At 32.1% G+C, this 15,633-nt stretch overlaps 1 protein-coding gene across 1 annotated transcript in view; it reads right to left on the minus strand.

Annotated features, from left to right (window-relative positions):
* Positions 1–12,336: 12,336 nt before the first annotated feature.
* LOC103505849 (homeobox protein prospero) overlaps positions 12,337–15,633 on the minus strand; it is a 102,417-nt gene continuing 99,120 nt past the window's right edge. The window contains 3 exon segments of the mRNA XM_026821073.1: positions 12,337–12,509; positions 12,734–12,940; positions 14,679–14,839. Of these exon segments, the coding sequence (XP_026676874.1) occupies positions 12,761–12,940; positions 14,679–14,839 (341 nt within the window). The 3' untranslated portion in view covers positions 12,337–12,509; positions 12,734–12,760.

The raw sequence follows: 15,633 nt of genomic DNA on the forward strand, positions 1-15,633 counted from the left end.
ATGTATATTTCCCATCTATCTGTAACGCATTTAAATATGTAATCGAAAACTTAATTCGTAATTTCTTATAAGAAATCTCGACTTAAGATCTCGAAGTAAATGTTGTTGATAAATTAAGATTTAAGATATTTTCAAAAACTCAAAAATTGAAATAATATTCTACCATGCGTATATTTCCCATCTATCTGTAACGCATTTAAATATGTAATCGAAAACTTAAATCGTAATTTCTTATAAGAAATCTCGACTTAAGATATCGAATAAAAGTTGTTGATAAATTAAGATTTAAGATATTTTCAAAAACTCAAAAATTGAAATAATAGTGATGAGCTGGAGAGAAATCAATCGGCAAAGATATATTTCAATTATTTTTTAAGAATAATTTCAGAAGACACTTACACCTGTTCCTTCAATATTATATAGTCCAACTAGTAAGTAGAGATTAGAGATAGTCTTTTACTACCTACAAACTTACACTACCTACCTGAAATTGCCTTTGTAAAAAGTACCTGTAATATGGTAAATGCCCTCTTGTTGAAAAAAGTACCTACCTACACGAGTGTATATTTACAGTTAAAATTATTTGTAAAAAAATCTTCAAATTTTTCCTTTAGTTAGTTATGTCCCAGGAAAAATTGGAAGATCTGTTGGTAAAATTGTCAATGACTACACTTGTGATTTTCGTTTAGGTGCTTAGGGGATTTGCTCCAAACGTATCATGTTGTGTGTCTGTTGACAAAGTAGAAAAATAAATCGATGCCTATTGTAACTTAAAATTAAAGTGAAATAAAAAGTACACCTTCTCATCTTAGTACTACCTCATAGATAGGTTCAGAATATTCCCGTATATTAAGTCTGTAGGTAATCGTTGATTTAAAGAAGTTGATGAAATAAAAAGTACACCTATTACCTTCTCATCTTAGTACTACCTCATAGATAGGTTCAGAATATTCCCGTATATTAAGTCTGTAGGTAATCGTTGATTTAAAGAAGTTGTTTCACTGAAAGACAAGTCTCGTCTCAAAATTCACAAGTAGTACATATATAAATTTATATACTGTTAAGCTTCTATTTCTGTGAAAATCATGGCCCAGAAAGAATACCTACGTACCTATCTAATTCTGATATTAAAATGTAACATTGCTCCTCCGAATATAAATATTCTGAATCAAAACATGCTTAAACATTGCATTTCATATCAAATACGACTAACCAAAGGGGTGTAATATCTAATTCTAAAAAACGGTGGGAGGTTGTAAAAAAGTTTAGTAAGTAATATGATGTCATAGAGATAGTTGACATCTTGTCTCAAGTCTTGGGGTTCCATATTATAGACTCCGATATAAATAGAGATAAGAAATTATTGTTATATGCGTGTCTCGATCACACGTTTATCCAAGTAAGTTTTTGAAATGTCTAGTTCCATATCATAGACTCCGATATAAATAGAGATAAGAAATTATTGTTATATGCGTGTCTCGATCACACGTTTATCCAAGTAAGTTTTTGAAATGTCTATTTGTTTATGTACCTATTTATTTGTAAAATCATTATTATGTACGTATAGGGACGTATTTGCGTAAAAGCCCCTTGTAATCTTAGTGTGGAAGAAATACTTGTCCCTATTTTAAAACTCAAATTACCACCTATATCTACATAAAATATGTGGACATCTTTAGTATTATTAATTCATTATTATTATTTTTTTTTTATAGGTATGTAAAAAAATTATGTTTGAAACCAAATATGTATGTAAATAAAAAAAGAACCCAAATACATCTTTAGATGTAGATTAAAAATATTTTGTTATGGTGTTTGGTGTAGTTGGTTTAAAACTGGGAATGATATTTTAATACAAGGTTATTTTGAGTCAGTAGGAATAATTTGACATGTTGTGTGATATGGAGTTGCTTGAAACCTGTGGAATATGTATTTTGGTAGGGATGTAGTTTGGAATGTTGTTTGGTTAGGGTTGGTTTTAGTTTGTAGGAATTATGTGGTATGTTTGGAATAGGGTGGGTGTGAGCCTGTAGGAATATTGTGCTATGTTGTTTAGAGTGGGGTTGGTTTAAGTCTTAATCAATATTTTGTTCTTTTGTTAGGAATTGGGTTGGTATGAGTCTGCAGGAATTGTTGCCTGGAATCGGGTTGGTTGGAGCCTGTAGGAATATTTTGTTTTGTTGTTTGGAATTGGGTTGGTTTGAGCCTGTAGGGATATTTTGGTATGGTGTTGGTTTGAGCCTGTAGAAATATTTTGGTATGGAGTTGGTTGGAACCTGTAGGGATATTTTGGTATGGGGTTGGTTTTAGTCTGTAGGAATTATGTGGTAGGTATGTTTGGAATAGGGTTGGTGTGAGCCTGTAAGAATATTGTGCTATGTTGTTTGGAGTGGGTTTGGTTTAAGTCTTAATCAATATTTTGTTCTGTTGTTAGGAATTGGGTTTTTATGAGTCTGCAGGAATATTTTATTTTGTTGTCTGGAATTGGGTTGGTCTGAGCCTGTGGAAATATTTTGGCATCGAGTTAGTTGGGACCTGTAGGGATATTTTGGTATGGGGTTGGTTGGAGCCTGTAGGAATATTTTGTTGTTTGGAATGGGGTTGGTTGGAGCCTGTAGAAATATTTTGGCATGGAGTTGGTTGGTACCTGTAGGGATATTTTGGTATGGGGTTGGTTGGAGCCTGTAGGAATATTTTGTTTTGTTGTTTGGAATGGGGTTGGTTAGAGCCTGTAATAATGTTTTGTTGTTTGGCATTGGGTTGTTTGGAGCCTGTAGAGATATTTTTTTTTTTCGGAATGGGGTTGGTTGGAACCTGTAGGAATATTTTGGTATATTGTTTGGAATGGGGTTAGAGTGTTAGAGTGAGCCTGTAGAAATATTTTGTTTTGTTGCTTGGTATGGGGTTGGTTGGAGTCTGTAGGAATAGGTTTGGTTTGAGCCTGTAGGAGTATTTTGGTATGGGGTTGATTGGAGCCTGTAGGAATATTTTGGTATGGGGTTGGTTTGAGCCTGTAGAAATATTTGTAGTTATTGTGTAGGGATAGTCACAGATTCTATACCTACTATAGAACCATTTGACTGGTCAAAGTAAGCGATGACAAATTTGTATATTTATTTACCTACCTACTTACTAAAAAAAAAACAACTTTGTTTCGCACATTGCATACTAATATAGATTCTAGGCGTTCATAAAACTGGATTTTTATTTAACACATTGTGTACGAAGCATAAAAACACGAATTAGCGCTAGGTACGGAGCCCCAATTTGGGTAATTTCTGATGTGATCCATTTATGGATCACACCGGACATAGAGCACAACTATATTTTATTTTGCTGACACCAGAAGAAAGTAGGTACCAAATATTTTACACGAAAAATAAAATTAAAATATCTACCTAAAGAAGAATCGAAAGAGATTGTTTTTCAAATGAAGCCAAAGTTCAAAAAAATAATAGAAGAAAAATAAAAATCAAGTTAAAAAAGTATGTAATCGGGGGAATATTGTGGTTTTTGTGTGCAAATGAAAGTTTATAATCTGCGAAATATCTAAGTTGAATAAATCCATATCATTTGGTTTTAATAATGATTTCATTAAAGAGCCGGAACTATTTTTGTTTTTATGAATCCTAAATCTAATGTAAAAAATAAATAAATAAAACATTAAAATTTTACAGTAACTATTAAATTGTATCATAATTAAAATAATGGCCAGGTAAAAAACAAGGGAAGAATATGGGATTAGTAAACGTTAATTTGATTAAGGGTAACTAAGATGTGTATAAAATGAGAACAACTTTAATCCAAAAGTCTTAATAAGAGAAGATTAAATTATACATTTTGACATTTACTCTTTGTAGATTATGATAGTAAAATCGATAAATTATTCCACTTTAAATCAAATTAACGTGTACATTTTTTGTTTTGTTTCTTAGTATGCTAAAACTGTAAGGGAAAATTTCATGTGATAAATAATTATGTATGTTATCTATTGTGAAATGAAAAACAATAGAAAAGTCTAATATTTCCTAGTTTCACAAAAATGCCAATGGGAGCCATAAACTAGGATTTGAATGAAACAATACAAAACAAATTCTAGAACCAGATTAAAATAAACCGAGTAGAACATTTTATCCAAAAGGAACAAAAATGACAACATGACACTTCACCTCAACATTATTTTGTCTATTTTAATGGAAAATATCGTCTGAATTAATGCCTGCAGAAGATATTGATACTTTGTGGAATACTGTTGAGTAAGAAAATCTCGTGATAAATAATTATGTTATCTATTGTGAAATGAAAAACAATACAAAAGTCTAATATTTCCTAGAGTCACAAAAATGCCAATGGGAGCCACAAATTAGGATTTGAATGAAACAATACAAAACAAATTCTAGAACATTAAAATAAACCGAGTAGAACATTTTATTCAAAAGGAACAAAAACGACAACATGACACTTCACCTCAACATTTGTCTATTTTAATGGAAAATATCGTCTGAATTAGTGCCTGCAGAAGATATTGATACTTTGTGGAATACTCTTGAGTAAGGAAATCTTTTAGCCTGAAGAAATATTGTAAAATCTATCTTGGAAGGGAATCTTTTGAGTCTGAAGGAATTTTGTGGGATCTTAAAGGGGGGGGGGGTTATTTCTTGGTTCTGGGGGATTATTATGAAATGCTGTTTAAGAGAGGATAGGGCATTAGTGTTATTAATTTACAGTATGTATATTGGTTTGATTTAGGGTTGGGTTGTGAGTGTGCATGAGTTTTTTGGTATACTACTATGGATAGGGTAATTTACAGTATGCTTTTCGGTTTTAGGTATTATTGTTTGGATTGGGTTTAGAGCCTGTAGGAATATTTTGTATTATGGATAGAGTTAAGTATGTAATCTGTTTTGTTTATTGTTGAGAATGGTTTATTTTATATTTTTTTTCCCCATGTTTGGAGTGTGTTTGGTTTTATCCTGCGGAACTGTTTTGCTATGTTGTTTGGTCGAGTTGGTTAAAGCCTGAGAATGTTGTTTTAAATAGGGCTATTGTTTCGAGCCTGTAGGAATATTTTGTTATGTTGCTTGGAATTTGTTTGATTTGAGCTTGTAGAAATATTTGGTGCCCTATTTGGTATTTGTTATGTTGCTTGGAATTTGGTTGATTTGAGCTTGTAGGAATATTTGGTGCCCTAAAAGCCTATAGAAAAATTTGGAATGGGGTTGGTTCGATCCAGAAGGATTATTGGACTGTCGAGTTTTTGATACCGTTTGTCGGAATGTTTTGGTATAATGTTTGTTAAGGTTATTTTAAACCAGGGAGTGTTGTTTGGAAAAGGGTAGGTTTAAGCCTGTAGGAATATTTTGGTATATTGTTTGGTAGGGTTGGTTTGAGCCTGTAGAAATACATATTTTGGTATGTTCTTTGAAATGGGGTAGGTTTGATCCTGTAGGGATATTTTGGTATGGGGTTGGTTTAAGCATGTAGGAATATTTTGTTTTGTTGTTTGGAATGGGGTTGGTGTGAGCCTGTAGGAATATTTTGGTATGTTGTTGTTTGGTAGGGTTGGTTTCATTAGCCTGTAGGAATATTTTGGTATATTGCTTGGAATAGGGTCCTGTAGGGATATTTTGGTATGGGGTTGGTTTAAGCATGTAGGAATATTTTGTTATGTTGTTTGATATTGGGTTGTTTGGAGGCTGTAGGAGTAAATTTGGTATGTTGTTTGGAATGGAGTTGGTTTTAATAGCCTGAAAAAAAAGGTAGGGTTGGTTTGAGCCTGTAGGAACATGTATTTTGGTATGTTGCTTGGAGTAGGGTTTGTGTGAGCCTGTAGGATTATTTTAGAATATATGGAGTTGAGTTAAGCCTTTATGAATATGTATTTTAAAGTAGGGTTTTGAGCCTGTAGATTTTTTTTTGAACTGGTTGGTTCGAGCCTGTAGGAAAAATTTGGTATGTTGTTTAATCAGGAGTTGGTTTAAGCCTGTGGAATATGTATTCAGGAATGTGTTTGTTTGGAGTCGGTAAGAATAATTAGGTGTAAATTATGTTGTTTGGAATGGGATTGCTTTGAGACTGTTTGGGATATTTTGGTATTTTGCTTGGTAGGGTTGGTTTAAAACTGTGGAATATGTATTTTGGTAGGTATGTCGTTTGAAATGTTGTTTGATTAGGGTTGGATTTAGCCTGTAGGAATTATTTGGTAAGTTTAGAATGGGTTTGTTGGCTAGAGCCTGTCGGTGAGAGTGTTTTGGTGGGTAAGTAGTTTTTTTTTTATTTTTCTGAAGAAATGAATAGGGTTGATGGTAGCCTGTAGGGATATTTTGGTATGTTGCTTGGAATGGGGTTGGTTGGAGCCTGTAAGGATATTTTGGTATGTTGCTTGGGTTGGGGTTGGTTGGAGCCTGTAGGGATATTTGGTATGTTGCTTGGAGCCTGTATTAATGTTTTGGTATGTTGCTTGGAATGGGGTTGGTTGGGGCCTGTAGGGATATTTTGGTATGTTGTTTGGAATGGGGTAATATTCTAGTGATGAGCTGGAGAGAAATCAATCGGCAAAGATATATTTCAATTATTTTTTAAGAATAATTTCAGAAGACACTTACACCTGTTCCTCTACAACATCAATAGTATTTTCTTTTTAATTATTCCAATCACATTTCTAACAGAATTAGCAATGTATTCAGGACTACTTCTTATTAAATTTTTAATGTGCAAGATCTTGTGCTGTCTTCAGTTTTTTGATTTCTTTTTGAGCAAAAACAATTAGAAGAAAAAACATAAAAAAAAGATAGAAAATAAGACAAATAAGAACTGAGACAATATTTCAACTAGAGATACCCATACCACATCAGAATTAAACTATCAAAGACAAACTAAGTACTTTACATATAAAATAAATGAATGAAAGCAATAATTTTCCAGAAAAATAATATCAAACAGTGGCGCAGTCTATGAATTTCATTCTTCTGAAATTGCTACTTTAAATCTCGAATAAATACGTCTGCATTTATATTATTGACCAAGAAGTATCTGCGCCGCGGTTTCAATAGTAGGTACCTAGTAATGAACTTAAAAAAAGTTCGAAAAACACCTTGATTTTTCAAGTAAAAAAGAAGAAAGTAAAAGGTTCTTATATGCTAAAAATTAATTATGAATGTAAAAAATAAAATTAAAATCCTTCTGAAACAATGTCCTGCGTTGACTGACTTTTGACAAAATACAAAACAAATTCTAGAAAGAATCAAACTATCAAATAATGTTTGTACAGGTGTAGGTAGTTTAATGAGCAGAATGCATAGAAAATGTGTGATGCTCATTGCATTAAGTTCTGCTAATCTGTGCATTTCGCAAATTTTTATTGAAGTCCGTTTCGCAGAATATCAGTTTCTGTACAAACTTATTTTTTTTTTTCCTCTCTTGTAGCTAGCTTGATTCTTTCAGAGCTATTCCTCACCATCAAATTTCCTCTTCAAAATTATAAAAAAAAGGTTTAGTTTTACATAAAAAAAATCTTTGAAAATTCAGTTCTCCATTTTTTTTACACAATTTGGCTAAAAATTAATTTTTGACCAGAGAGAGATTTGTAGGAAAAAATAAATAAATAAAATTAATATGAATAATGGAATCATTTTATTAGCAAATAAAAATATGTAGATTACTATAGGAACATTGAAAGTTTTTACAATAAAAGTCAAAAATTAATTTTCTCCTCGGTACTACATAAAAATATTCTTATGAACATGTAAGCCCTTGTTTGTCGGAATTTGATTGGGGACAGATAACAAAACCGACTTGGTTAAATTTGTGAAAATTCGTATGGGCTCTTGTGGAAGTTCGGAAAAGCGGATTCATTAGATATCATTTATCTACCTATTGATCGATGTTCTTGTTTATTCTTGGAATAAAAATTCGATTCATCATCCTCTTACTTCTCTCCTCAAATTACATTTTTTTGTGTGTCTCTACAACTTTTTGATTGTTATCACATTTGAAGATTTGAAAATGACTTGATTTACATTATTTTATTTGCTGCCAATGTGGACAGTAGATCTGGGTAGATAGGCCTTTCTCTTTTCTCCCTCCCTCTCTTTTCAGTATAACGATGAAAGAAGGCTTCCTATTCGATTAATTTTTTCTTCAATTTGTTGGATATTTTCTATATTTAATAAATCAGATGATGTTTATTTTGACTATCGGCAACAGGTATAGTTTTCCCTTTTCTCTTTTCTCCCTCCCTCTCTTTTCAGTATAACGATGAAAGAAGACTTCCTATTCGATTCATTTTTTCTTCAATTTGTTGGATATTTTCTATATTTAATAAATCAGATGATGTTTATTTTGACTATCGGCAACAGGTATAGTTTTCCCTCTTGGAGCAGACTTACCTTTTTAATTTTACATAACCCAGCCAGGTATAATTTCTTGAGTAGGTACATATGAATAATAGATTGGGGACAGATAACAAAACCAACTTAGTTAAATTTGTGAAAATTTGCATGGGCTCTTGTAGGAAATAGCGGGTTCAGTAGACATTATTTAGATATTCATCGATGTTCACATTATTTATTCTTGGAATAAAATTCGATAAATCGTCCACTTACTTATCTCTTCAAATTACAATTTTTTGGGTCTCTACAACTTTTTGATTGTTATCACATTTGAAGATTTGAAAATGACTTGATTTACATTATTTTATTTGCTGCCAATGTGGACAGTCTGAAGAAATATTTTGGTATGTTAGGAATAGGGTTGGTGGGAGCCTGTATTAATGTTTTGGTATGTTGCTTGGAATGGGGTTGGTTGGGGCCTGTAGGGATATTTTGGTATGTTGTTTGGAATGGGGTCTTTCTCTTTTCTCCCTCCCTCTCTTTTCCGTATAACGATGAAAGAAGACTTCCTATTCGATTCATTTTTTCTTCAATTTGTTGGATATTTTCTATATTTTTTTTTTATCTAATAAATATTTAATAAATCAGATGATGTTTATTTTGACTATCGGCAACAGGTGTAGTTTTCCCTCTTGGAGCAGACTTACCTTTTTAATTTTACATAACCCAGCCAGGTATAATTTCTTGAGTAGGTACATATGAATAATAGCAATTAGCAATCACTTGATTGAAACGACAAAATTAGAAGCTGATCATAAGGGATTGAAGATAAACACACACACACTCGATAGCCCCTTTTCAAACAAATAAGAAAATGAAATAATAAAGAATAACTGAAAATAAAACGGAAAGAAAAAATAAATCGATAGCCCCTTTTCAAACAAATAAGAAAATGAAATAATAAAGAATAACTGAAAATAAAACGGAAAGAAAAAATAAAATACAAGAAGAATATTATTTAGGGTATTTGTAATAGTATAAATTTATTACTTTTGTCATTTACAATTTGTTTTTTAACTAATAATTTTATGTTACAATTTATAATACTACAATAATTATAATTCTAAATACGTAGTGTGTGTATTGTGTTCAGTTTTTTTGTTTATGTTTTTTCGATCGAATGGATTTCAAAAAGTTCAATGTTTAGCTTTTTACCATTGATCCAATCTGCAAAGAATAGTATCTGTCACAGACAGGTTTGTATTTAATAATAGGTGTAATCCTTAATCGAACCTTTTAAAAAAGGTTAATTTCAAAAAGTTCAATGTTTAGCTTTTTACCATTAATCCAATCTGCAAAGAATAGTATCTGTCACAGACAGGTTTGTATTTAATAATAGGTGTAATCCTTAATCGAACCTTTTAAAAGAGGTTCACAAATTTCGCCTTTCTTGGGAATCTAACATTGAGCTACGCGACGTATTAAAAAATAAACGAAAAAAAACTGCTTTATGTGACTAGCAAACTCACCACTCTAAAAAAAAGGAAAATTTATTTACTTTTTTGTGACGTAATTGTTTTAATACATAGGTAAGTATACAAATAAATAGTGTGATAAAAGGGTGAAGGTTCACAAATTTCGCCTTTCTTGGGAATCTAACATTGAGCTACGCGACGTATTAAAAAATAAACGAAAAAAACTGCTTTATGTGACTAGCAAACTCACCACTCTAAAAAAAGGAAAATTTATTTACTTTTTTGTGACGTATAAAAAATAAACGAAAAAAACTGCTTTATGTGACTAGCAAACTCACCACTCTAAAAAAAGGAAAATTTATTTACTTTTTTGTGACGTAATTGTTTTAATACATAGGTAAGTATACAAATAAATAGTGTGATAAAAGGGTGAAAAATAAATGAATGAAAGCATTATTTTTCCAGAAAAATAATATCAAACAGTGGCGCAGTCTATGAATTTCATTCATCTGAAATTGCTACTTTAAATCTCGAATAAATACGTCTCCATTTATATTATTGACCAAGAAGTATCTGCGCCGCGGTTTCAATAGTACCTAGTAATGAACTTAAAAAAAGTTCGAAAAACACCTTGATTCTGAAATTGCTACTTTAAATGTCGAATAAATACATTTATATTATTGACCAAGAAGTATCTGCGCCGCGGTTTCAATAGTACCTAGTAATGAACTTAAAAAAAGTTCGAAAAACACCTTGATTTTTCAAGTAAAAAAGAAGAAAGTAAAAGGTTCTTATAGGCTAAAAATTAATTATGAATGTAAAAAATAAAGAAAACTAAAATCCTTCTGAAACAATGTCCTGCGTTGACTGACTTTTGACAAAATACAAAACAAACTCTAGAAAGAATCAAACTATCAAATAATGTTTGTACAGGTGTAGGTAGTTTAATGAGCAGAGTGCATAGAAAATTTGTGATGCTCATTGTATTAAGTTCTGCTAATCTGTGCATTTCGCAAATCTTTATTGAAGTCCGTTTCGCAGAATATCAGTTTCTGTACAAACTTATTTTTTATTTCCTCTCTTGTAACTAGCTTGACTCTTTCAGAGCTACTCCTCTCCATCAAATTTCCTCTTCAAAATTATAAAAAAAGGTTTAGTTTTATATAAAAAAAATCTTTGAAAATTCAGTTCTCCATTTTTTTACACAATTTGGCTAAAAATTAATTTTTGACCAGAGAGAGATTTGTAGGAAAAAATAAATAAATAAAATTAATATGAATAATTGTTACTATCCTAGTGACTACTCATGTGGCTGGAATCCGTCCAATTATATAATTTGCTTTTACATATTTTTACACTATGAAAACTTTGTAATTTACATTGTTTTCATTTTATATTATACCTGTGCCTTATTGTACAGAACTACCCAAAAATTATGAACAATTTTATACCTATTATTTACTAAAGCGAAATTAAAGAAATAGGTAGGTAATAGTAAAAGAAAAAAAAGACCAAATGTACAAATAATAAAATAAACTAACATGAATGTACCAAATATTTTTCTTCAAATTTTGACAAAATTATACACAGCAATAAAAAATTAATTGAATAATAGCCAGACAATAAATTTTGAATAATTATACAAAACAAATAAATAAAAAATATAACAATTTTTTTAATCTATATAATAATACCACAAAAATTATATGTACACAAAATAAATGAATAAATAAACAGAAAACAATTTTAGCTCTGTACAATTTTTTTTGACATTGATAGTAAGTAAATTTTGAACAATCATAAACAAATGGTAAAGTATAAAGAAAATATTAAACGCGAAATTTTGTCTAAAGAAACAAAAAACTTGAAATAAGAAGAGGTATTAACGAGACTTCAGCAAAATGCCAGTTTTGCACACTTTTCAATCTTGATGTTATACGAATATACGTGGACCAAAGAAAGAAATTCAAAATTTGTTCAACTCCCTTGCGTGGGAGTTATCCTTAGAGTACCAGGATTACAAGTCGTCTCGAATTCATCAGACTTGAAGTTCTTTATCTGAGTTGTTTGAATATGGGAGAAGAGGTATAAACGAGACTTCAGCAAAATGCCAGTTTTGAACACTTTTCAATCTTGATGTTATACGTTGACCAAAGAAAGAAATTCAACATATTTTGTTCAACTTCCTTACGTGGGAGTTATCCTTAGAGTACCAGGATTACAAGTCGTCTCGAATTCATCAGACTTGAAGTTCTTTATCTGAGTTGTTTGAATATGGCTTAGAAAGTTCATTTTGAAAATCATGCATTCCTATACCGCTGAAGTAACACGATTACATCCTGGAGCTGGACCCAGAGACTTGATTAGATTAATGTGGATCGATGTTTTTCACTTTCAAAAGAGATCCAATCACTATGATTGAGCTAGTGAAACAACATTTGTGTACAACTCTTAGCTGTGCGAAACTTCAGGTTTGTGACGTCCTGGTCGCCTTATTCTAATTGCTCTAAAAAATTGGGTGACTTGAAAGTTCATTTTGAAAATCATGCATTCCTATACCGCTGAAGTAACACCATTACATCCTGGAGCTGGACCCAGAGACTTGATTAGATTAATGTGGATCGATGTTTTTCACTTTCAAAAGAGATCCACTATGATTGAGCTAGTGAAACAACAGTTGTGTACAACTCTTAGCTGTGCGAAACTTCAGTAGCACAGGGACACTAGGGAGGCAAGACGAAATTTTACGAAAGGTGGAACTTTCTTATTATCCTATTCTTTTGATGTATGCTTTTCTGTTTTTCCTAGGCGATTCATATTCGCTTTCGATGAACTTTTTCCCTTTTAGTAGGGTTGCCTTACACCTCAGCCACCCTGGGCTTTTTGTGTGCATAATAGGCTAGGATCCCTAGGTGAACATACTCGAAACTTCAGGTTTGTGACGTCCTGGTCGCCTTATTCTAATTGCTCTAAAAAATTGGGTGACTTGAAATACTCAGGTACGGGGTCGTCCATTCTCGAGATGATTTTGTATATGGACTTCTTCCACGATGGTTCTTGATCCTTGCCGTCCTGGATAGCTTTGAAGAATTCGCGCAGGGTTTGTTCGATCACAAATCGGAAGTTGGTTGGCACCTGAGGAAGAGAAAGCGAACATACTCATGTATTTCTGTTTTCCCTAGCCATATAATTGTCCAAATATAATGTTCATAGAGATATTTTGGTAATTTTTTGCCTTTTTTAAGGAGGCAGGATTTTCCTAAAGGAGTTCTTCCACCCAACCACTATCCCTCGGATGTTTTTTTTTTCTTCAAAATAGTCTTCCAACCACTATTTTTAACTTTACACTTTGTAAAGAGTTGGTTGTCCGTTCTTAGAACTGTCCTCAAGTTTCTCGTAGCTACACGACTGTTTTATTTTCTTCCAGCACACTTCTAATAGATGCGGGCGATATTTCAGCGTATTGGGTGTAAGGCTATGATTATTACTAGGAAGAGACCACCTGCAGAACCAATATCTTGGCCTCATCCCGCTTAGGTGACAGCTATCTTATGCCTTGCCTAGTGTCTAGTAGTGAAATACGACCAATTTTCAAGTGACCTACTTTGATAGTTGTCTTTATCTGAGTTGTTTGAATATGGCTTGGAAAGTTCATTTTGAAAAGCATGCATTCCTATACCGCTGAAGTAACACCATTACATCCTGGAGCTGGACCCAGAGACTTGATTAGATTAATGTGGAACGATGTTTTTCACTTTCAAAAGAGATCCACTATGATTGAGCTAGTGAAACAACAGTTGTGTACAACTCTTAGCTGTGCGAAACTTCAGTGTCTCAGCTTCAATTTATTTTAATTATATTACACTAAAGTTGACTTGGAGTTACATCCCAGGCTTATCTTGCTAAAAATGTAGTAAGACAAAGACAACTTTTATTGTTTGCTATTTCCTAGCCTGATACTGTGATATTCGTCTTATTTTTGGATGATTAGTTTCGAACGTTAGGAAGAAAAATTATTTGATTTAGTTTTTCACAAGTATTTTATTATTATTATAAATCTAGCATATTTAGAAATAACTCCCAAAATGTATTCTTTTTATAACATCTATCGCTTTTTATGAATAATAAAATTTATTTGTTACTATCCTAGTGACTACTCATGTGGCTGGAATCCGTCCAATTATATAACACTAATTTAAGGCTAATAAAGTTTTGCAAAAAAAATGCATGAGAGAATTTTCCTGTGGTGGAAAATAAAACCTGAGCTTCCATTCGAAGTCCATCTGGAAGTAATGGAAATTTCTGGGACTCCCTGTATTGGGGTGTTTGTTTGCAGCCTATGTCCCCATGTGAGAACAATGCATATATCTACCTAGATTTAGATGTTTCCCTACTTTCCCCATTATCTTTTCCCTACACTTACATCTACCTACTTGGAAGGCACATTTTCACAATAGAAAACTTCTCAAGACCTGACTGCAATGTGTGCTATCAACAGAAGGCTTTTTCTTTAACCTTGAAGGACAAAGACAATATGAGGTTAACGTGTAAGGCGCACTCTACCATCTAACCCATAAAGCTATCACTCAGAATTAGGCAAAAACTTCTAAGCTACGGAAAGAAGAGAATACAAGTTTTGTTAACCCTTATCTTGGAAATGAGTCTAAACCTATAAGCAGAAGGCTTTTACTTTAACCTTGAAGGTCAAAGGACAAAGGGGGGAAACAGTGCTACTCTCTGGCAGAAAATATGTAAAATCTCACAGAATTTTTACCAATTTGTTGCCAATTTTTCAGAATTATTACCAATTTATTCTGCCTAGATAAGAGTTAACGTGTTTAGAGAAACAAAATCGCACCTGTGGTCCGCATACCTCAATATGATTGTTTCGGTTGTAGTGAAGATTGAGCACCCGATAGATTTCGCACTCGCCGCTCACATGCAGGTCTTCGGCATGTAGGACGCCTTCACTGACCGCCTGACGGGCGTACTTCTCCATTTGGATGTAGTAGAACTCCCTGGGGGGACAGAATAAAAGGGTGCATTGAAATGTGAAAAGAAATATTAACATAGATTTATATTGATTTTATTTAGACGTCATGTTTGTGTAACTCGTTTTTATACCTATGATTTAAAATATTTAGATAGTAACTTAATTAGTCGATGACTTGATGTATTCTTTAGATGTTTATTTACCTCTCGAAGTATCTGAATTGTTTTCATAATTAGTATGGTGTCATGTATGTGGAATGCAGGTGTAAATACTTGTATTTTTGAGTTTCAGAGGGATAAAATAAGGATAGAAAACAAATAAAAATAACAGACTTTCGTCAAAAATAAATAAAAAAAAATGAACCATCTCTCCACAAATGTCTTGTTATCAAAGTAAAATCATGCAAATAAACTAGGGTGCGCTGACTATTATCCCTTCAAATAAGATTTTTCTCATTAAGACATCACGGAACAAATCAAAGAAAAAATAAAAGGACTAGTGACTTATTAAACTAAAAATAAATAATAAGATAAAAAAAAAACTAAAAAGAAATAAATAGAATAAGCAGGCTATCAAGTAATTTAAATATGGACGCATGACCTTCACAGATTTGGAATGGGAAATATAGTTTTTACCGTGGTCAAACCAGAATTAAATGATATTTTGTATTGTTATTATTATCTTTTAAATAAATATGTCGAAAATAATGTACCTTTTGAATTGAAATATTTCCGGAGAGGTATAAGATACATCTTTTTTGATCAAAAATGTTCATAGATTTATACATCTGCTGAAATATTTCAGTGAAAACTTTCAACTAGAGAGACTCGTATAC

This window comes from Diaphorina citri, unplaced genomic scaffold, assembly GCF_000475195.1.
Source record: "Diaphorina citri unplaced genomic scaffold, Diaci psyllid genome assembly version 1.1 scaffold199, whole genome shotgun sequence".
In the NCBI taxonomy this organism is placed as follows: Eukaryota; Metazoa; Arthropoda; class Insecta; order Hemiptera; family Psyllidae; genus Diaphorina; species Diaphorina citri.